This window comes from Eublepharis macularius, chromosome 12 (genome assembly GCF_028583425.1).
Source record: "Eublepharis macularius isolate TG4126 chromosome 12, MPM_Emac_v1.0, whole genome shotgun sequence".
NCBI classification, from domain to species: domain Eukaryota; kingdom Metazoa; phylum Chordata; class Lepidosauria; order Squamata; family Eublepharidae; genus Eublepharis; species Eublepharis macularius.
The window spans coordinates 32995376-33019660 of NC_072801.1; the positions used below are offsets into that span (position 1 = coordinate 32995376).

Genomic DNA, 24285 nt, shown 5'->3' on the forward strand with positions numbered 1-24285 from the left:
AACAGAAAGACCAACTTGCTTCTACATTCAGGATTTGTTCTAGATTAGCATGGATGCTAATGGGAAGCAGCACAGAGACAACTCTAGTAGCTTTAGTGGATGACTTCTATCTGAATGTAGACAAAGGTCATGCTTCAAAGAGTCTCTCTACACGAGACTAATTTACACAAGGATGCTCAAGTGAATGGAGACACAGTGTTAGCAGGGAAACAGAGTTTTAAAAGACAGACTGGAAGGCTTTGTCAATTTCCCCCCTCTACAGAGCCTGCAAAGATTCTGCTCAGGTTTATTTTCTCTCAGCCTCCCAGAAGGGGAGGTGAAATTGACAGAGCCTTTGGGAAGGCAAAGAGGAAATAAACATGTGTGCCTCATGGAAAGGAAACAAAGAGTTGTGAGTGGAGAACAGCCATCATCAATGTGAGAATTATCTTGTGGGGTTCCACAAGGTAAAATCTTATCCCCCATGTTATTCAATCTTTATTTAAAGCATTTAGGAGAAATTATTCACAGCTTTGGAACTGAATGTCCTCAATATGTAGATGACACCCAGCTTTATATCTATCCAAATCCCTTGCTGATGCAGTAGAGGTCTGCCTGATAGCTGTAGTCGAATGGTTGAAAGTGAACAAACTGAAACTGAATCCAATCAAGCCAGAAGTGATGCTGGTTAGGAAAAGGGAGATCTTGATTGTGGGCCCCACTTTCAATGGGGTTAAAACGACCCTTGCTCACACAGTACAGAGCCTAGTGGTTATACTGCATCCAGCACAGCTCCTAGAGAAGAAAATTTATGCATTGCAAAAAATGCCTTCTTCCAATTCAGTCTAGCCCAGAAGATGGTCCCTCTACTTTGACACTGGCAATTTGGCCACCTTGACCCATACCACGGTAACTTCCAAGACTAGATTACTGTAATGCACTCGACATAGGTCTCTCTCACTGAAATCAACTTGGATACTCTAGTTGGTACAGAATGCCACAGCTTAATTATCAGGAGCTTGGCAGATCATGCATATTACTCCCATTCCGCAGTCACTCGATTGGCTACCCATTGTAAGCAGTCGGCCCCAGCCTCTGCCATATTTAATAGCTGTATGATAGCTGCCTATGATATAAAAATCACAAGGCCCCTGGATTAATGCAGCCTGGTTTGCAGCAGAGGACTTCTAGTAAGAGTTGCTGAGTCCTGCCCAGGAGATTAAGGCATGAATGGAATGCCATGCTAATGCAGAGGACTGAGGTGATTTGCAGACGGGCATGAGCTGTGATAAGAAAGGGTCTCGTGTCACCCCGCTTAGCACATTCCAATACTCTCCTTCCATAATGAAATTCCCACCCTGAGATCGAGGATCAATCAATCAGCACTGATAAGTTTGTCTCTGGAAACAGGCATTTTCATATCTAAATTCATCAACTCAGCTCTGAGAAGACTCATTACGAAACTGCCCTTTTGTGAGACAGCAGGAGAGACATTGCATTTCCTTTCACACACCCTGGCAGCAAGTAATCAAGGTAATCAAACCTTTGTAATTCCCAGAGACTGACCTTTATGGTCAGTCTTTGTTCCAATGGCTGAGGGGGCTCCCCAGTCTCAGGACATGATTTGCCCTATAAGAACCAGGGCTCTTGCTCCATTCAAACTGTGCATGCTTACTGGATCCAAGTGCTGCTCCCTTGGAGTCACTTCCCTAAGTCTCTCTCTGGCCGAGAACGCTGGACATTTGAAGTCCTCTTCCTCTGTGGACTACTCTACTCCATGATTTGTAAATATACTTCCCCCTTCTCTCACTCTATTCCAATTTCTGACTAGCTTCTTAGGACTCTGTGTGTTTGTGCGTGCCAACAATTTTTAACTGCCTCTTCTGTGTGTGTTGTTTTTTCCTCTTTAAATAAAAACACTCTTTGGCGTTAAAAGCACCAACTCTCATCTGTTACCATGGGGAAAGGACCCCAGTACTGGTGGAGTTATCTCGCAGTAACCCCTCTCACATATCCTTACTCCTTGCTGCTAATTCCCCCGACTTACTCACAAGGAGCCCTATTCCCGGTAACACCATCAGTTACTAGGCTCAATTCAAGGTATTTATTTATTTTCAACATTTATCTGTCACTTTCCCTCCTTGCAGGAAATCAAGGGCAGCTTACAATATAAAGAAAATCATAAAATGAATAAAAGCAAACATTTAAAACTACCAATAAAAATAAAAACAAAGTTAATTAAAAGCAGTCCTAAATAAAAATTGTCTTCAGCTGCCTCCTGAAGTTGGACCATAAGGGGGCTAGGTGTACCTCCCTGGGGATGCTGTTCCATAATTGTGGGACTACCACCAAAAAGGTCTTCTGTCATTAACTCACAAAGTGAGCTTCTTTACCTGATGGGACTGTCAGAAGGGCCTCTCCCTGTGATCTTAATTCCTGGGCAGGAACATAGGAGAGAAGACAGTCCTTCAGATACCACAGTCCCAAGCCGTGTAGGACTTTAAAGACTAGAACTAACACCTTGACTAGAGCGCAGGAGAAGATAGGTAGCCACCAGTGTAATTGCTGTAATATCAAGGTCATATGCTCCTGAAAGCTGGCCCTAACCAGCTTGCAACATTCTGCAGGTTTCCCAACAATCTTCAAGGGAAGCCTCAAGTAGAGTACATTGCAACAGTCTGGTCTAGATGTAACTAAGGCTTGGATCACTGTGGCCAGATCTGACCGAACTAGGAACAGATGCAGCTGATACACCAACCAAAGTTGGACAAAAGCACTCTGAACCACCAGAGCTACCCGGTTTTCTAAGATGGCTGCTGTGTCAAGCAGTACTCCCAAGCTGCAAACCTGGCTTTTTAAGGTAAGTATAACCTCATCCAAGATAGGAGAGATCTCAAGTTCCTGGTCTGCCTTTCTACTAACCAACAGAACCTCTGTCTTATCAGAATTCATATCTGCGGGACCACCTTTCTCCTTATGTTCTGCTATGGCACCTTTGCTCATCTGAACAGAGCCTTCTGCAGGTGCCACCCTGCAAATGTGCAAAATCAAGAATTGCCTGTACAAACAAATTCTCTACTGTGGCCCCCACTTTATGGACTGGCTTGCCTGATTCAGTTACGAAGGCTTCCATCTGCCTGGCTTTCTGCAAACTGCAAAGCTGAATTATTCAGGAGGATTTTTTACACAGGTAGGAGGACTGTACTTTAATGAAAGTATTCAGAAAGATACTTTGGTAAAGGGATAGGGACTGTGTACTGTCCATTGCCTGCTAGATCATTTCTGCATTGTTTAATGTATTTAAATAGCTTGTGCTTTGTATCAGTTTCTTGCTTGCTTACGCTTTGTTTCAACATTCTTTTAGCTCTGTATCATTTTCTGCTTGTTTTCAAATATTGTTAATACCCTATTGCATTATTTATTGACTGTCCCAGATGTAGATCACACTGACTTCCACTATATAATCCACCTTCAGTCTCAGTGAGAAAGATGGACAATAAAGAAAGAAATGAATGAATGAATAAATAAATGCAGTGGGAAAAGAGGACGGGTCATGTGACTGCACACAGATTAAAAGAACATCAACTGCGGGGAAAGCAAGCTGTCTTTGCTCTTTATGATTTCCACACACTGCTGCACAATAGTGATTGACACACTTTAAGGAAGATGGAGTCATCAAAAAAATGCATGCGAGACTATGCTGCCAAACATAACACCTGCTCTTGCATGCGCATCCAACATGTCATGTTTCACAAACACAACTGCATGGATTAGGTGGCAGCTTTACACAAATCAGTAACAGAAATACTCAAGGTGGCAGAGGTGGAAGCCAAATTTCTGGTTCTATGGCTGTTTTTGCCAGTTGGCAGAGGATGCTTAGCTAGATGCCAGTGAAGAGCGAATGGGAGATACAATCTCTGAGAAAGTTATGCAAAACTTCTTGGTTCAAAATAGCAGACAAAGAGGTAATTAGCATACTGCATAAATCAAAAGCATGCAGCGTTCATCTATGAGCATGGGAGAAGAAAAACAGAACAGACAATGGCATTATGCAACAATGCAGTTCCAGAGAGGAGGTGGCAATTTTGATCGATTTCCTCCTCACTGCAGATTACCGCTTTATTCCCTAATTTGTGGGGGGGAGGGGTTCAGTGGACTGCAGTGGGTGGGAGAAGAGAGAAAGTCACACTTTGCAAACTCCATGAATGGCTGGATACACACCACTGAGGAACTGCGATAACCGTCAGGAAGGTTTTCCTAATGTTTAGCGGGACATACTTTTGGTTTAATTGTAACCAGTTGGTTCTGTTCCGCCCCTCTGGAGCAACAGAAAACAATTCTGCTCCATCCTCTAAGTGACAACTCTTCAAATACTTGAAGATGGCTATCATATCACCACTCAGTCGTCTCATCAGGTTAAACATACCCAGCTCCTTCAACCTTTCCTTATAGGACTTGGTCTCCAGACCCACCACCATTAAAAAAAATTTTTTTAAGGTTTTATTTAAAAAGATTTAACAATTGAAAGTGTGTAAGAACTTATACAAGCACTACATCTGAATTTAAATTAGGCTAATAGAAAGATATATCCAGAGTAAATAACAACAGAACTAAATTATATAATAGCTCTCATTCCCTCTCCTTAGTTGCTTATACCCAAACTTTAGTATCAATAATATTTAATCAATCATTTCACCTGTGTTTTATCTTTGTATCATATTACCTTAATTTATCTTAGTTTAACCTAAGTAGTCGAAGAAATATTTCCATTTTTTCCAGAATTTTGCTACTGGTCTATTGTGCACATAAGAAGTTAATTTGGCCATTGATACATATTTATAAATCTTGTCTATCCACTCTGGCATGTTAGGGCATAATTTTGTTTTCCATTTCACTGCATAGAATACTCTTGCAGCTGACACCATGTACCGGAAAAGGTCTCCCTGTTCTTTTGTTACATTATTTGGTAAAATGTTTAATAGCGTATGGTAAAATGTTTACTAGCAAATTTTTTGGATTAGCTCAAACCTGAGCATCTCTTCATGTATCTTTATCCAATATCTTCATGCTTTCTTACATGTCCCACACATATGATAAAATGTTGCATCCGTGCATTGACATTTCCAACATTGTCCACTATAGTCCTTACTAATTCTCACGATGTCTTTGGGGGTAGTATACTATCTAGAGAACATTTTATACCAGTTCTCTCTTAACAACTGTCAATCTGTAAATTTAATATCTTTAGCCCATATATCTTTCCATTGGTTCATAGGGATAGTTTCTCCAAAGTTTTTCATCCATTTTAACATACAGATTTTAACTTGTTCCATTTCTGTGTGGTATTGCAATAAAATTTTGTAAATTTTCCCTAATAGATGCTTCAGGTCACCACTTATTAATAATTCAAATTCTGTTTTTTCTCTTAAACTACTGCCTTCTTTGAACTTTGGTACTCACTCTATGCAAGGATACTTTTGAAACTGACCCAGAAATTGCTGCTGGTCCAGAATGTGGCGATGCATGTCCTCATGGAAACCCCATTAAAGACACATATTCGACCTGTACTGTGCCAGCTGCACTGGCTCTCGGTTGAATTTCAGGTCAAGTTCAAGGTGTTGGTGTTAACCTTTAAGACCCTTAATGGACTGGGACCTGCAAATCTTTGGGACTGCCTCTTCCTGTATGTTCCCCAGAGGGCATTACGCTCAGCAGACCTACATCTGCTGGTGGTCCATGGCCCCAAGGATAGTCCCTTGGCCTCAACCAGGGCTAGAGCCTTTTCAGCTCTGGCCTGGTTGAACACTCTCCCAGTCAAGACCCAGGCCCTGCGGGACTTATCACAGTTCCACTGGGCCTCCAAAACTGAGATGTTCCACCAGGCCTATAAGAGTGTTGAGAAGCTGGCGAATTATCCTTCTGGCTCCTTGCCTGTTTTGTTCTGCTCCACTGTCTAATGAGATCTGTTGCACCTACCCAGAATGATATGTATTGATATTTTATTGTTTTATGATTTTAAACTGTAATTTATTGTATTTATTGTACATATATTTTTGAAATTGTGGTTTTATGATGTTGTGAGTTACCCTGAGCCTGCTCGCAGGGAGGGCAGGATATAAATCTAATAAATAAATAAAATAAATAAACCATGGCTCCTGTAGGAAATACTTACCCAGAACAATGTAGGCTTGTTCTATTGGAGTTTTTAGAAATGCTAACTTTTTAAATTCCACCTGGCTTTGACAACTAGCAAGTGACCCATGTTTTGCTTCTTCTATTTTAATGGAGTTTTTAAATGTTTTATATTAGCAAAGAGTCCAGTAGCACCTTTAAGACTAACCAACTTTATTGTGGCATAAGCTTTCAAGAACCATAGTTCTTTTCGTCAGATGCATGTAAAGTAAGGAAAAACTGGCCAGAGATATATAGGTGGCGAAGGGAGCAGGGAGTAGATGCAAACCAGTTGCAAGAGTCATGAAAGAGGTAGAGTACACAATTCAAGCTGGGTGTGACCCCTCCCCTCTACATCTGAATCTGAATAGAATGGCTGAAAGTCAGTTACATCCAGAGTCTCTATTCAATCCAAGTCTGATTGAGTCAAATTTATATATGAATTCCAATTCAGCAGCTTCCCATTGGATTCTGCTTTTGAAATGTTTCTGTTGAACTATGGTGACCTTTAAGTCCTTGATAGTGTCCTGGTAGATTGAAGTGTTCTACTGGTTTCTGGATATTGCCATTTTTAATGTCAGATTTGCGTCCATTTTGTTTCTTTTGCACAGAGGTTGGCTGGTTTATCCTATGTACAGACTTGGATTGACTAGAAACTCTGGATGGTTATCTCATTATCAGAAGTAACTGCCTTTCAAGCATTCCATTCAGATTCAGCTATGGAGGGGAGGGGTCACACCCAGCTTGAATTGTGCACTCCACCTCTTTCATGACTTTTGCAACTGATTTGCATCTACTCCCCCCTCCCCTCCCCTCCCCTCCCCATCTATAGATCTCTGGCCAGTTTCTTCATACCCTTCATGCATCTGACGAAGAAACCTGTGGTTCTTGAAAGTTTATGCTACAATAAAGTTGGTTAGTCTTAAAGGTGCTACTGGACTCTTTATTTTGCGACTACAGACTAACACAGCTAACTCCTCTGAATCTATTAAATGTTTTATGGTGTTTCAACTTATTTTAATTAGCGATGCTAGGAATATTGTTGTGTATTGTTAATTTTAATTAGAGATTCCATAGGCTCTTTTGAATCAAAATGGTGGGAAACAGATCCAATCAATCAAAATGTGTAAGAATTGTACTTCATGCAAGCAAAGTTAAAAGCCAGCACATCATCATAACCTGAAACAGTTTGTGCTGTCAAGGCACCATGCAATTAGTATATGAAAAGACCAAGAGAACTGAGTGGTTCCAAGGTTGGCCAGATACTTCTCTTTCTTTCAAAAAGCCCCTAGCTCAGCCTAAAATAATCTATTTTTCAAAAAATTATGCTACCTCTCTTGGGAGACTGTGTGAGGCAGCTTACAAAATAAAGCATAATAAAAACATAATACATTAAAACTATTCATTAAAACTCACACTAGTTTAAAATTTTAGAACAGATGAAGCAATGTAATTTTGTGATACATCTTTATAAGATTTAGTATCGTAGTAGAAATGTAAATATTGCATTACAGTTGGCTGAAGAGCTTTTGTTAAGCAAATACTCAATTTGTTTTACAGGCTCATCCTACGCCTGTTTACTCCAAAGCAAATCCAACTGTTTCTAGCGGTGTTTACTTCCAGGTATGTGCACAGAACTGCAGTCTTAGAAAAACACAATAAGGAAGGCGTGCGGAACAAAGTTTTTTCTACATTGGGACAGGTTTATTATGTATTTTCCTCATGTTGTTTCAACATGGCAGTTTCACAGGCCCAGTCCACCAGCAGTGGCCATCCATCCTACCCCCATGCTGCCAGGGCTTTTTCCAGTGTTTTTTTTTTAATCATCAACTGAATACTGACAGTATTTTTTTGTGATGGTACTCGCCACTACTGAGTACTGGCACCTTTTTAGGGGCTCTCTCAAGCCCTGATCTTCATGCACCAACCTGCCCTACTCAGTGAACCCTCAGGAACAGCCAAGTGAGGATCTGCAGAGGGAAGGGGAGGAGGTATTTGTGGAAGTCAGCACAAGCTTATATATGAATGCTGGCATCTTTTTTTAACGAAAAAAGCACTGAATATTGTTATAGCAATATAACAATCTGTGTAACCAATTCGCTGAATCTGCACCGTTCATATTTTAAAAAGTAAGTCTTTATCCCATTTTGTTGGAGAGATATGCCTTCCTCTTATATCTCTGCAACATAAAGGGCTAGAGATTTACTTTATTTAAAATGACAGCTGAAAATTCAAAGAACCTAGTACACAGATTGTTATAACCACTTTTTAACACCCCACCCACGGTGACAGGAGAGGCTGCAAGAAAAATGGCTGCCATGTGGGTGGGACTAGGAAAATCGATACTTTCCCATGCAGATGGCATGCTGCAAACTTCCCCAAAACTCTGCAACAAAGCAAGTTTGGGAATGATTGGAAACTCTGGGAAATTCAGCAATATACCATGATGCTGTAAGAAAAAGGGGAGGGCTCCCAACAGCATCAAACACAATTACCCTGTGTGGAGAAGACCAATGTTCTACTAGAGCTTTTAGGAAAGCTGTCCACATTTTTAATTCTACCTGGAGGCAAGATTTTTAATTAAAATAGCTGGAAAATAAGAAAGTGCTACAACTGAAATACAAAATAAACATTTTTGCACTAATGGAGGTGTTAAACTTGACTGATTGATAAACTGTGTAGGTTAGTTCTGCTTCTTACTGCCAAATTACAGATTTCTCCATAATTATGAGTAAAGTGGTATTTACTTATGCTGGTATAAATTGGATCATATTTGTTGTCATGCAAGCAGTTGAAAGAAGAAATAAATCAATCTAAAGGTCCTAAACATGAGATCTTACATGCCAGAAGTCTGATTTCCATCATGAATTCTGATTTAAAAATAAATCCCAGAGCATTCTTTCATGTGAGAAGAGCTTCAGTGATCTAGCTTGAAAAAAATCACATTACAGCAGAAAATTCTAGTCTATGAAAATTCATCACAAAAATTGTTAAGTCTTTAAGGAGCAACAAGACTCCTTATTCCTGAAAAATTCATAAATTTTAAAACTACATTTATTGGACAGGAAACTAAACTAGGCATCCTATTAGCCCCAATTCATACTTTCTCATAATTCAGACTTATGTATCCAAAATGTAGTATGTTGTATAATATTCAAGCTTTTTATAAAAATTGTACATGGGGTGCAATCAGCTATAAGAATTCAAAAGTAAAAAAGTATAAAAAATCATGGAAAAACTCACATATTAAAAGCAATTTTTGATAAATTTATATATTGTTGCAGTATTATGTTGAGATTGGACTTTCCAGCTTGCTAGTAGAAAGTGCTTATTGGCTACTAGGCCCAGTCACAATTTGTAACTCCTCACCTCAGCTATGAGAATTAATCCTGGTTCTACTTGTCTAGTTCAATTTTGGATTCATTGATTATATTACAGTGACCAGACTTTAGCAGTTGTCACAGTTTTTATCACCACTCCTATATCCCATAGTGAAGTGGCCCATATTATCATCATGAAAACACTGTAACCAGGCTACCAACAGATAAAATAGAGGCATTTCTTGAAGGACTCCTCGGGTATATGGGAAAATGACATGATTAATCAAAAGGAAGAAAAAGAACCCAAATACAGATTGACAGGGACTGAAACTACTCCAGAAGACACAAAGTATCATTAGCAGCTGAGAGTCTGCTGAAGGCAAAAGTGTGAGGGGAGGGGGAAATTATCCTGCTCAAGTACCTGGATCTCCTAGTGGGAGAGATGGGGGATGTCTCCAAATTGTTCCTCGTCCTGAGAAATTTTATAGGCAGCCAGTTTATCATATATAGCTTGTTACATATAACAGAAAACTGGGTGGCTCAAGCTGATGACAAAAGCAACAAACCACCCACCCACAGAGAAGAGTGAAGTTTCAAAATACTCAAGAAGTCTTCTGAAGCATACAAGAAAAAAACCTGCTTTGTAAATTAACCAAAATTAAAACAGAAAAAGAATAAACACAAAGAAGTCTCCTGAGAACTGTTCCTGAAGGCGACTTTTATAAGCCTGAATCAGGGAAGTGGGCTTTGAGAATCCTGGAGGGGGAGATCTGGGATAAATGAGAGGAGATTTCCAATTATTTATCTTTCCTTATTCCTACCCACACATGTATAGTTACAATTAACAACTCCTTTCTAATATGTCCCTTACCTTTTTCCGTTCTTTTTCCAAAGCTCTCCATTGTTCATAACATTCTTCCAACCTAATATGAAGTTCACTCGCTGGTCCACTCCGAGTTTTCATCGGTCTTTGGAACCCAAATGTTGGCATGAAGCCTGTGAAAGAACTGTCTCCATACATCATATCATTAAAATACGGATACAAGTGACTTAAATCATCATAGGAGAACAAATCATAGGAGTCCATTAGGGGAATGATTGAGTGTCCAAATGGATGAGTGGATTTCAAAGGAAACCTGCTGGAACCAAGCTGTGAGACACCTGGACTTTGCCTCAAGTCTCCCATCATGAAATTGTTTGAAAAGCATGAAGGCTGAGTGCGATTCACACGATTATTGACAGTATTACTGTCACCACTTCCTTGTCTGTGGCTACTGAAGTGGCCCTGAGATTCTATTAAATCTTGGTAAGTATTTTGTGACAGTCCATCCAAATGCTTTTCTCCTTCCTCAGCATCATAATATCCATTTTGTGGCTTAGCTTGAAAACTGTGCTTGTTCACATTTTCAATGGTCCCATATTGCTGTGAATAGTTATCACAAAAACCATTTGATGACTTCATTTTTTTTTCAATAATGGACTCAAAGAGGCTTTCTTCTCCCGCTTTACTTAGTCCTTCTGTCTGACTAGCAGGTTGAACTCGATCTGAAGCACTGCCATCGTTGAAATCAAAACTGGAAAATACTGTGGGAGTTTCTTGACAATATTTCTGAAGCAACAAATTATTGTTTAAATTTACACTGGTTGATGGTAACTGAGAAAAATCGTAATGACTGGAAACTTTTGAACCTGCAGATAAATTATTATTCAGCTTTATCAAGGTGCCTTGATTTCGAATAGGGACAGAGTTGTTGACTTTTGTCTGGATGCTGTTCCATGTTGGCCTTGTATTTGTGGCTGAGGAAGCATTTACCGTGTTTGTTGATAAAATATTCAGTGATTTAAAATATTCAGAATTTTCTGCACCATTTGTAAAATCACCACTCCCTGGGACAGCTGTGTGAGGTTTTAGAGCAAAATCTGATTTTAAACCAAGGTCCGTGGTAAATGAAGTTTCATTCACAAATTGCTTTTCTGACATGAGTCCTGCAGTTTTTTGAAATGTAAAATTCTGCTGTTCCATAGAGGCATCTTCCATTTTCTTCTGAACAGCTGGTTTATTCTGAAACAATTTACTATAATTATCCGTATCTAAGGCTGGTAACTCAGGTGTTCCACTTGGTACTTTTTTATTCTCTTGCACACCATAATTTACATTTTTATTATTCTTTGCTTTATTTGGATGAGAATATTCCGGGTATCTACAATAATCAGCACTTTCATTGTATCTGTTAAACTGTGGTAGAAATATCTCAGCTCTTTTTTGGCTCACCTGTGCATCATGCCCCTTAGGGCCCACCTTATCCCTTCCATAAGTGTAAGTGTCTGCTCCAGATTCTTTTATTGCTTCTGAAAGACTGGTTTGATGAGTAAAACATGCTTTCACATATGAAAAATCTTGAAACAATGGTGCCTTTGCATTATCATTGGTCTGAATATTATAACTGCTGACATTATCGCTCCGGCAAGGGTACAGCCATTGTTCATCAAGGTCCATGTTAGTGAGCCCATGGTAAAGGTCATCCACTTTCTGTTGCAAGGTTAGGTTACCAGCATGCAGATACTGTTTGTCCGAAACTGATAAATTTTCTCCACCATAAAAAGCCTGTTGAGGGATAGCTCCATCTACTGGCCTCTTTGTTTCTGATAGCAGGTCAGGGTGGTCTGTAAATCGGGTAGTGTTCACAGGCCATACCGATTTTAAACTAGAGGCACATGCCCTACAAAAAAAATGAAACAAATATTTGTACAATTCCTTTCTTGGTTTTTATACCAATAAATTATACTATGTCTTAATTTTCATAAGTCCCACAATCAATGAGCTATCAGAGCTACTGGAATTTCAGATACAGACACATATCAAGCCACCTCAGTACTAAAACCTTCAAAAGAAACAATTTGGTTTGCAGCCTTTAGGAGGATTCTCAAGATTTTAGTTAGCACATGGGCAGCACAACAATGTATTCCAAGGTCTGCCCACAGCAAGTATGTCTGTTAACATATAACACAACTGTCTTGGAATTGGGAGTTAATATTGCAAGCGTCCACTGCTGGCAAATGCATGAGAGCTTTGTGTATGTGTGTCTGAGAAACAGAGATTATTAGCCCAATATTATACTAACCCCTCTGCAAAATATGGCTGCGATTTATCTTGTTCTTCCAAGATGTTAGACACAAGTCCATACAAGTCTGTTTCACTGCCATAGTCATTTCTTTCTGCTTGAATTCTAAGAACAAATAGAGTGTGGTAAGTACCAGCTAAGAATTTATTTTATTATATCCACAAGTATTCTCCCAGTGTATTACTTGCACACAAAATATGAAGATATACCCTGAAATACTATTTGTTTAGCACCAATCATGTTTCAGAGAGATGTCACTGTTCACAGCACTGTGTATGAGGGCTTTAGTACAGATAAAGATAAAAGATTTAAAAAATGGATATGTTCTTGAAGATCTAGGACAGAGCTGTGAGAAAACTACAGGTCCTAATCTACGAAAAAGGAAATGGAGATCCAAATCATTTAGACAACTGGACAGTCCTGACTTTCTAACAGCCAGAGTCTCAATTTATAATCAGTTTGAAGCCTGATAAATCTAGTTTTGCTCAGATTTGTTCTAATACATTTTATACCAACAGACAGTACTGTCAAGAATCCACGTAGATTAGTATATGTCCCACCTGCTGCCAGAAAGTAACATCAAAGAATAGTTCAATGATTTAACTTGTCCATTTCAGCTTAGTTTCATTGCATGTGCATTTGGCATATAGAATGTTAACCTCTTTTGTAGCTACACTCACAAGGCTTGAGAGAGTTCAACACACCAATCTTTTTAGAGATTAGAAACACAATCTCATAGGGAAGTAAAATGATGTAATTGTATTATAAATAAAATAATAAACTCTCAGTGTACAAGCAGCTTTTCTGTGTACTGCAGTGAACTGGGAAGCAAAAATGGCCCTGTAAAGGGCTCTTCCCCCCAACACATGAGGGGAAAGGAGCAAAAGCCCATTTGCTTACTGCTGCAGCACAGTAAGTGCGCAGTCAGGGCAGCCAGTTTGCTTATGGTGGCAGCTGCTCGCCCACCCTGTACGAGACTGGGGCAAACAGCTCACTCTCTGCCCCAGCTGCAAGGATGCCAGCTTGCTGTAGTGGCAGCTACAAATATCACCCCAAGAGGGATGGTACTCATTTGGGTCTGGGGTGGCCCAAACAGGAGGAAGCAACCCCCTATTGCCATCAGCCACCTGGGACTTTCCCCAGTGGCCTTAATGGCCAGTCTGCTCTGCTATGTACTATCTTTCAGAAGTGATTCCAAATGAAATGCATTTAAGTCACTCCATTAAAAATTAATTATTTAATACCCTATCGAAGCTTTGACTTCTGTCACAGACATTGAGCTGTATCTTGTGATTCCTTCTATATTAAACATCAATAACAATTTTTGTGTCAATATTTCTGCCTCACCAGGAAGGAAAAATGAATGGATAAAGCATACCCACAAGGTATGAAATAATGAACACACTGAACAAGTAGTAAAAAAAGACAGAAGAAAGTGCCTGATTGACAGATGGAACACTCAGACTTGATGCAGATATAATGGCAACCACTGACTTGGATCCAGACTAGCATTTCTTAGAATACAAGGATTTCCATTGTGCACCATGACTTTCTCACCTGCCCCTCTCCTGCAGCTGCCCAAAATGCCCCTGGAAACCATGTTAGGAGGGCAGAGCAAACAAGCCTCCAAATTAACTATGCTCATTCACATTGGGCCAATTCATGCTTCGCAGTTACATCAAAACCAAGCCGTGGATTCAGTGGGCTGGTAGGAATCTCAAAATCATCTAAATCACATTCCCCTGGTCTAAAACACGTTCCACACATTAACCTTCTTCCAGATATAACTTACATCTTCCAGAACACAGACTGCTACAACAGATGGTAAGAATAGAACACATTGTCTCCTGCTGCTGGGAAGACCGTTTAGGAAAACCATCCAGATAGCTAAAAGAGAGCAATGCTGCATTCTGTCAGTTCTGCTAGGCAATCTGACCTGAGAATTCCACTCCAGCCACAAATAAAAGGAAACTGGCTGGCCTCTGACAGTGGTTAAAAAAAAATTACTAAGTGACTGGATTAATTTGGGTAACTATATATTTTTCTTAATTTGAACCCTTCAATCCTATAGATTTACCAACCAATAACCAATCTACCATGTAATTTTCTCTTCCTATTTATTCAGTTAATTCATATACCTGTTCTTTACATTAATCTGAGAACTAAGGGGTTGTTTAATGTCATCTGTATACGTAGACCATGGGACATAGAAAAGAGAAGAGTCAGCATGGTTTGAACATTCAGAAGCTGCAGAAAGCGAAGTGCTGTAAGTCTGACGCAAATCTATATTCTCTTCACTCTGTATTTTAAATACAAGAAGAGATTGTTAATTATAAAAAGCAGCATGTTATTTATTTTAATATACAATGTCATCGCTAACTGAGAATCAATGGCTTGGAAAATATCAAAAGCTGTTAGGTTCAATACCTTGACACAAGATAGTACTTTACTAGGTAGGTTCATATGACTGATACAAATGAGCCACTGTCACAAACTACTATATCTTTGTTAATCAGCTAGTGTGATCTCTGCAGAAGTCTTCATGGGCTCCAGCAAAAATCACTCACAAATGTATCACTCTTGTCTTAAAAGCCCTTGACACTTTTTATTCCTACTGTTCTAGTGATATTATTTCACACCTCCAATAATTAAGTCTCTGATTCACAGTCTGCACAGGGAACAGTAAGTGATCTAATTTGTTCTCATTAATCCTAGAAATAGCAGAAAGTATTTCCAACATTTTGGATAAATTATTGATATTAGCACTTCTTACTAGTCTATTCTACTTCACTTACCACTGAGGTAGTTAAGTGTGCTGTGTGCAACTAATATGTTATGCTTTATTCCTTCACCCTTTCCACAACAATAAGTGATAATGTGCACTATATGATACTAATCCAGCAAACACAGTCCACATAAGCAAATTATTTTTATACTGAGTACATGAAAGACTGCTGCTTAGAGCCACTTCCAGAGGGAAATCATATACAGCTGTCTGGCTTACTCTATGAGGAAGCCTGTATACAGGTTTTAGATCCAGAGGAGTTAGCCGTGTTAGTCTGTAGTAGCAAAATCAAAAAGAGTCCAGTAGCACCTTTCGTCATGCATCTGATGTCATGCATCTGACGAAGAGAACCGTGATTCTCGAAAGCTTATGCTACAATAAAGTTGGTTAGTCTTAAAGGTGCTACTGGACTCTTTTTGATTTTGTATACAGGTTTGTGCACCATGCATACTGTTTCTACAAATGTCAGTCTGTACACAACCTTCTGCTGTTTCTGATTAGAAAAATTTAGGTGTATTTTTCAAATATTAAACATTAGGGCACTGTGAAATATATTAAGATTAACATCTTACACATACATCAATCAAGATGAAGACTGAGATCATGTCTAAAGCTTGGAATATGAATTGCTGCCGTGATGTTTTTATTCTTTTTACATGTTTTTCCGCTGAAATATATTATTATTCATCACAGGGTACCTTTAATGAGCAAATAACTTTACCATTATCTTCAATTTGTCTTTATAACAGCAACTGAATTATTTCCTAGCCTGCATACCAGCATCAGATTTCAGCTGTCCAGGCAATGTGATGTCAACCCAGTCAAATGATCTGAAAGTTTTTACTGACTTCCGAGAATCTACCTGAAGAGACGAGACTTGCCCCAAATCACCTACAGTTCATGGCCAAGCGAGGATATAGTTTCATATCCATAGCTTTAAGCAGCTATGGTGACAGAATTCACTGTGTACGGCCCTTGCTGCACATCATCTAAGGTATGATTAGTAGTATATCTAAGCATATAGCCATCTTTATGTACTATAGAGGCTATGAGACCTATTAGTTCTCACTAAACCTGCATCCTTTTAAATCACTTCATAAATTAGGATGCTGTAAAATAATCTATAAAAATGAAGGCTAGCTAAAAGCAAGTGGAGGATTATTGAGTACTTCGGTACTTCGTAAGTTTAATTTTTAAAAAATATATATTAACTTTTCAACGTAATTGTATGCAGAGTTCAACATACATGGCTGCACCTTCATATCCTGCATCAGCTCATCATATCCAAAGACATGATACTGCACTAATGTAAGAGGATTTTTTTTAAATCACTGAATGTACACAACCACCTGTACTTTCATTTTTAAGTTAAGTAGCCTGAGCATGGTCAGTGTCTGGATGAGACACAAATAGCCTCAAATGCTTATATACTATTCTGAAATCCTTAAAATAGTGTTTCCCAACCAGAGTTCCATGGAACCCTGGGGTTCCACAGGACATCTTCAGAGGTTCTGCAAGAAACTACAAAATAAATAAAATTTTTGAAATACAGCAAAAAATTTCAAATATCCAATCACACTGGAAGTAAAATTATTTTGACTTTGGATATGAACTTTATTTTTAATTGATATTTTTATATTTGGGGGGAGGGAAGATAATACAAAAAGACAGGAAAAAATGAGAGAGAGGGAGGCTCCTTTACAAACAAATTTTCTTGACAATAATTTAGCAGTAATTTAATTGCGCTCTCAATCATAAATTTTTTCTGGCCTGTAAATGTTTTCATAGGTAGGGGCTCCTCAGGATTTGAAAAAATTAATTTAGGGATTCCTTCATAAACAAGGTCCATAAACACTATCTTAAGCAAATAAAATCACCTTTTATTCATACACTGGGATAGGCTCATTTAGGCCTTATCTCAGAGTCCACTCTGATGATAAAGCTCATATATACTGACTTTCTGTATGGCTCTCTCAGAAGTGGAGTAATAAGAGTTTGGGAATAAAATTAGGCCTGTAGAAGCGCAGTGGAAGAGAGACATGGATCTTTTATTTAGGCACTTTTCTAGCTCTTCAGTGCATGACAAGAGCCTGTATGTTTGCAGCGAAATCACCATATGATGCAATTGTAAGAGAAGCACAGAAAACAGATAGAAACAGGATCAACCCCAACACAGAAATCACATCAAAATAATGCATTGCAAATGCAGTGTTTATTATCAAGTACAAACAAACCCATATTATCGCTGCACAAGGTTTCATTATACTCCTGGTGTATTTCTAAAGGAAAAATATCTCAGCTTAAAAATGCACACATAAATAAATGTAGTAACTGAATGAACCTGCAATTTGTAGCAATCATAGAAGGAGCTGCAACCTGTCATGATAACGTTATTGAACACATCTGTCAGTTTTCCAGTGGGCTCTGCACTATTCCAATAGCGACTGGTACCTCTGAAAGCTATTTTAGGCTGAGACAAAACAGGAATGTAGAAAAGATAAGGAATTACATCTTAATCTAAATTATTTTATACTGTTACCAAATCCTTAGCCCTTCGGATTTCTTGCACACCCCACTATGCTGGGAATTGATATACCAATAAAAGCCTTTAGATTCTCGTTTAAAGGCTTAACTACAGTCATGTTCATGAAGCATGGAAAGTGTGTAAATAGTCTTTATATCTTCAAGGATCTGGTCTTCTTTTGTACTACACAAAACAGGAAATATGGTCTCTCACAACCAAACTTTTGCTGAAAGAATATGCTTGTCCACCGAGAAACAGCAGGCACATGAGAAAAAGTGAGGAGCCAGCTAGCAAACAGGTGAGTGTGTATAGGCATTGGTTTTCCATGACAAATATAAGTATCACCCTTCCCCGTCCTATTTTCACACCTTGTCTTATATTATTTTATCTTTTCAATCCTTGTAATCAATCTTCAGTCCCATCATTCCCTCTTCTCTTCCCTCCTGTTCTATGTCTTTCTCAATTTATTTTACTTCTCTATCCCCCACCCCTCTTCCAAGGAACTCAGCGTGGCTTGTATAGTTCTCCCCTCCAACAACCCTGTGAAGCACACTGGCTGAAAGTGCAACTGCCCCAGGAGCTTCACAGCAGAGACTTTAAACCTGTGTCTCCCCCATTCCTAGCTCTACTGCTCTAATCACAAACACTGGCTCTCCGAATTTTCTTAACCCCTCTTTCTCATTGCTTGAAAGCACTCTAAGAGCTGCCTTACATCATATGGGAGAGCTAGTTAATCTACCAGATAAGGACCGAGGTACACATCCCACTGGCTGTGAAATATACTGGATAATCTTGAGCCAGTCATTTTCTCTCTGCCTAACCTACCTCGTTGTAAGGATAGAACTGAGAAGTCTTTCTCAGGATAAAATAAGTGGTTAAAACGGAGGAGTCCTTCTCGCTGTGTCTAACCTATCCCACAGGGTTGGTGTGAGGATAAAAGAGAAATCCTTTCGCAACCTGTCTCATGGGACAGTTGTGAGGATAAAACAGAGAACAAAAGTTGAACGGGGAGGAAACCCCTTCTCACCTTCCTTTTCTCTCCCCCCGCCCCCTCACTCTTCTCCCTTCCCAACGTTTTTCACTTCAGACCAGCATTTTGTCGCCTCCTCCCTTCCCCTCCCCTCCCCAGCCCCACCCCCTCACCTCCATCCCCTCCCCTACACAGGCTTAACGGTGCCTCTCACTCCCTCTCCTCATGGGAGACCAGGAACCACGGGAAAGCGGCGCGGAGTCCCTGCCATGACCGGAGTCGGGGCAGGAGGGGGCGCAACCGGCCTAAACTGAGACAGCGCCGGGAAGAAAAAGAAGAACCAGAACGGCCGTTACCACTCCTGACTGACTATCGAGGGGGAGGGAACTCGCAGAGCGCTACTTCGCCTCCCTCCCTGCCCCGGTAGGAGATTGGTTGTTGCCGATGAGGAGACAGCCAATAAGAGACCGCTTCCCCACCTTCTTGTCTAGGGTTTTCCCCTCCCTCTCTCCTATTCGAGTCCTGAGAAACTGTATCACTCAGGGTAACCAATGAGGAACGCCCTAACGTTTCGGCTCCCTCCCCTTTCTTGTCTGCTTTTAACAGCAATTCCTCACGCTCTCCTTTAGGCTGCTTTCACAACCGATTCTTATTCTCGGTGTTTTCTCGCTACCTATCTTGTTAGCTGATCCGGGCCGACGATTGGGTACGATACAACCAATTGGAAATACGACGGGAAATGGTTGCGTTCACCCGGAGACAAGAATAAGTAAAAGGAGGATAGGATGATTTCGTCCCTTTTCCCGCTCAAAAAAAGGAGAGACTCTTGATTGGTGCGAGGACGCGAATATTCGAAAAATTATTGGCTAAAGATAGAAGAAGGGGGTGGGCAATGGAATAAATGACCTCCACATAACCCTGTCAGGAGAGTATTATTGTTGTTATTATGTGATTCCTTGTAATAAACAATAGCAATGTATATTAATAATAGCCATATATCCAGATAATAATAATTTATCTGGATATTAGGCTGAGGAAGTTCATGTCTTATTATTGTTGCTGTTCTAAATGGCCAATAAAATAATTTATTTAATTATTATCAATTGTTTTCACAAATGAACAATCCTTCATACATCTTGATAATAATTGTAGATTCAAACCAGCCATGCACTGTCCCTTTCTCCACATCCAACTCGGTATAATTTTTTCTTTAATATATGCCTGTTAAATATAGCAACACATTTTCCCAATATTGTATTTAATTTAAAATAAATCAATGTCTCATGAATATTAATAATGCATTTAAAAACAATACAATAATAGTATTTTCCTCAAAAAAATCATGAATAAGAATTAAATATTTCTGTTTAACTAGAAAGAGAAAGAAATATTCCACTTGTGTTTAGCTACAGACATGGATTGCTAGTACGCAACTCAGCTGTAGCCTGCAAAAAAGAGGCAGGAAATGGGTGAAGCAAACTTTTGCATCTATGGCTACACAAAAGGCAGAAATCTAGATCAAGCAAATGAAGTTGAGCACAATAACTCATTTTTCCAATCTGCCAAATCTAAGCGCCTGGGACATATATTGACAATAAAGGAAAGAGTACCCTCCATGTGTTTCTCTGAGCACAGCCCCAGCAATTGTTTTTCTGTGTCAGAGCTCAATCATCAGATATTCATTCATTCATGAATGCCCCACCTTTCTCCTCAATGGGTAACCAAAGCAACTTCCCTAATTCTCTTCTCTGTTTTATCTTCACAACAACCCTGTGAGGTAGGTTAGGCTGAGAGAGTGTGACTAGCCCAAGATCACCCAACGAATTTTCATGGCAGAGTAGGAATTTAGAATACCAGTAAAAAAGAGAGAGCATTTTAGCAAGTATTTATTTCAGTGAAACCATGCAACAGTTATCACACCTTGCTGGCAATTATTTTTCCTACTCATAAAGTTCTTGGTGCCCTGGCAGTAAGGTATTTGAAGTTCCCTTCTTTCCCTGACAGCCTTCCCGAATCTTATGCAAAGGCCCCACTCCAGTTGCATTGAGCACCAAACCTCTGGAACACTTTGCCAAGGAATGCTCAAATGGCTCCAATGATTATTTATACTGTTCAAATATTGTGCTGCCAATTGTACAGTTTTCCATTGACAGGACTAGACTTTGCCTTTTCTAGTTGGTTGCCAGATGAATTTTTTTCATATCACCCCCTCTGTCTCCCGGTTTGGGCTCCAGGGGATCGGACACTGAGAAAAAAAGTGGGACCAGTTTTTAACTGTTCAGTGACTTTGAACACACAGGAATTTGCTGCACTCTGCCACTAGGAGTTTTGCAAACTGGCCTTGCAAGTGGGTTTGGGTTTTTTTACTTTCATTTTTCATTGGAGGTTTTGCCTCAAAAGTAAGCTCTGTTTTTCCAGATATTTTCTGTATCAGATTAAAACAAGATTTGGAGAGAGTACAGGACCAGTGTTTTGTCCCTGATTTTGTGCTGGCTGACAGGTAAGAAGAGTGTTGTTCTAAAAAACAGAAATCTAATTTGAACCTAGTGGCCAAGGAATTTCAGTGATGTTCAGTCTGATCCTATGCATAATTATTCAGAAGTCCCACTGGGATTGGGTTGTCAGAACCCCTGTAGCCCAAACTGGGGAACAGAGGGGGTCACACAGGGGGAATTTACCTCGTATGCGTGCGAAGCGCATGCACACTCCAGAACTCTTCCTTGTCACATGACCAGGATGTCCTTCCCAACATGACAAGGAAGAACTCTGGAGCGTGCAGGAGCGCACTCGGGAGCTGCTGGGCCTGTTCCCCATGCTGTCCAGGGGGGTGGGGGGGTGGAGACATTCCCTACTCCCACCGGGGTACTGGTAACCTTAACTGGGGATAATGACTTACTCTATTGCAGCCATAACATACAAAGCTGTCATACTGAGTCAGACCTTTGGTTCATCCAGCCCAACACTGTCTACTCTGATTGGCAATGGATTTAAGTGTCTCAACTAGAGGTCATTCCAGTCATACCTGGACATGCCAGCATCTGAACTTGAGAACTCTTTGCATTCAAAGCTAAGGTTGCCAGCCTCCAGGTGGTGGCTGGAGATCTGGAATTACAACTAATCTCCAGGCCACAGAGATCAGTTCCCCTGGGGAAAATGGCTGCGTTGGTGGGTGGACTCTATGGCATTATACCCTCTGATGTCCCTTCCCTCCCTAAACACCTTCCTCTCCAGGCTGCACTCCCGAAATCTCCAGGAATTTCCCAACCAGGAGCTAGCAACCCTATGCATGTGCTCTACCAAAGCAGGCTCTGTTAAATGAGCTTTTGCCAACAGAAGCATGATAATCTTTAACGTACAACACAGTCTGTTCTTGGAAAATGTTTACAGTATATTATTTTGGATAGCAATTTAAGCATTGTACTGGCCCTTCTACAGCAAATACATCGTGCTCATAAAAAACTCAAATGTGTTTAATACCAAATTTCTGCATGTACATTTTGTAGAAAAAAACAAAATCCCATCTATGTTACAGATTGTTCAAACTTTGCACATTTTTAAAGCAATTATCTACACCAGAAAGAAATATGAAATAAGTAGCCTGCCTTTCTCACTGAGACACAAAGTGGATTGCAGAATATAAAATGATGCAATCACGCAGCATTTGCTGGGGGAAAGTCAAATTCTGAAAGGGCAAAAACGTTAAAGTTGCAAAATTAAGTACAGCTTAAATATAAAAATAATTTCAAATGTTCATCAGAAAAAAATAAAGATAGCTAGCAGACTTTGTTCAACCTTATACTTTGTGCTTGTGGTAAACTGGAAATACAGGTTGTGAAATAATTCTTTTATTAACATGGGCAAACTAGACATGCTGAGAATGACCCCAACCTTTTTTTTTTTATGGAACTTCCAACTGTGTTTTTTTTTAAAAAAATTATTTTATTCATAGAATTAAAAGCCCAATAAAAGGGCAGAAAGCAAAAATATAGAAAAGGATAATACCCAAAGCTTACGAGAAAAAGAAAAGACAGAACTTAGAAACAAAAGAAAACAATACATATTTCATTTTCATTCTTCTCTACAACAGTTATCTTTTTTAACAAACATAATACTTAATATTTAATCTCTCCAAAATTTTATTTTCCACTACTGCCTTCCTTCTATTTGTTTTTCCCCAGATTTATATTCTTAAAAATCAAAGCCACATATCATCAAATCATTTTTCCTTGTTTCATGCATAAAGTCAATAAGGGGATACCAGTTAGCCAAAAAAGTAGACAATTTTTTATCTCTGATCAAAGCTGTAAATTTAGCCATCTCCGCTAACGTCATTTTCATAATCCAATCTTCAGTTGAAGGCAATTCTGTGCTTTTTCATTTTTGTGCATATAAAAGCCTAGCTGCTGTAGTCATATACAAAAATTAATCCCCCATGCTGATTTTCCAGCTGTTTGTCCATTAATCCCAATAAAATGGCTTCTATCTTAAACTGTATAGTGGTCTTTAGAATTTTTTTGTATTATCATATGGTTCTGAACCCAAAATTTCCTAGCCTAACGGCAAGTCCACTAGACATGATAGAATATTCCCTCTTGTTTCTCACATTTACAACATTTATTTGACATACCTTTACTCATTTTAGCTAATTTGTCAGGGGACATATACCTGTGCTACATCATTTTATAAAAATTTAAGTCTAACACTCAAAGTAAATTTAACACCCTTTATCCATGTATTTTCCCACTGATCCATCATTATATTATACCCAAAAATTTTAGCCCATTTTACCATACAATCTTTCACAGATTCTTCTTCTGTTTCAAATTTCAGTAACAGCTTATACATTTTAGAAATAACATGTTCATCATTTAAACACAGCTCTTTTTCCAACTCAGTCTTGTTCTTTTCAAAGCCCCATAACTTTTTATCAAATTTGAATCTTTCTAAACGTTGAGCATAGGAAAACCATTGAAATTTATAACCTTTAGCTATTAAATCCTCCCTTCAATCTGCAATCTCCCTGTGAGAATTCTAGTAAATCTCCATGTCAATCATACCTGTTTGAAAATCAACTCTCTTCTATCAAAAAGAGTCCAGTAGCACCTTTAAGACTAACCAATTCTATTGTAGCATAAGCTTTCGAGAATCACAGTTCTCTTCGTCAGATGCATGACGAAGAGAACTGTGATTCTCGAAAGCTTATGCTACAATAAAATTGGTTAGTCTTAAAGGTGCTACTGGACTCTTTTTGATTTTGCTACTACAGACTAACACGGCTAACTCCTCTGGATCTAACTCTCTTCTATAAAATGCTTCCTGTGTTGAAATCCAAAGTGGTGTCTTCTGTGTTAGTCTCAGTTTATATTTGTTCCAGGTTCTCAAAATGGCTCTCCTGATAAGATTTTTAAAGTCTG

At 39.3% G+C, this 24285-nt stretch overlaps 1 protein-coding gene across 1 annotated transcript in view; it reads right to left on the reverse strand.

The window, feature by feature from the left end:
* The window catches only part of MEIOC (meiosis specific with coiled-coil domain), a 37689-nt gene extending 18480 nt beyond the window's left edge, over positions 1-19209 (reverse strand). The window contains exons 1-5 of the mRNA XM_054995216.1: positions 19045-19209; positions 17719-17847; positions 14731-14891; positions 12593-12697; positions 10342-12190 (exon numbers count right to left, since the gene is read on the reverse strand). Of these exons, the coding sequence (XP_054851191.1) occupies positions 10342-12190; positions 12593-12697; positions 14731-14891; positions 17719-17847; positions 19045-19050 (2250 nt within the window). The 5' untranslated portion in view covers positions 19051-19209. The remainder of the gene's footprint in view (positions 1-10341; positions 12191-12592; positions 12698-14730; positions 14892-17718; positions 17848-19044) is intronic.
* Between the last annotated feature and the right edge of the window lie 5076 nt (positions 19210-24285).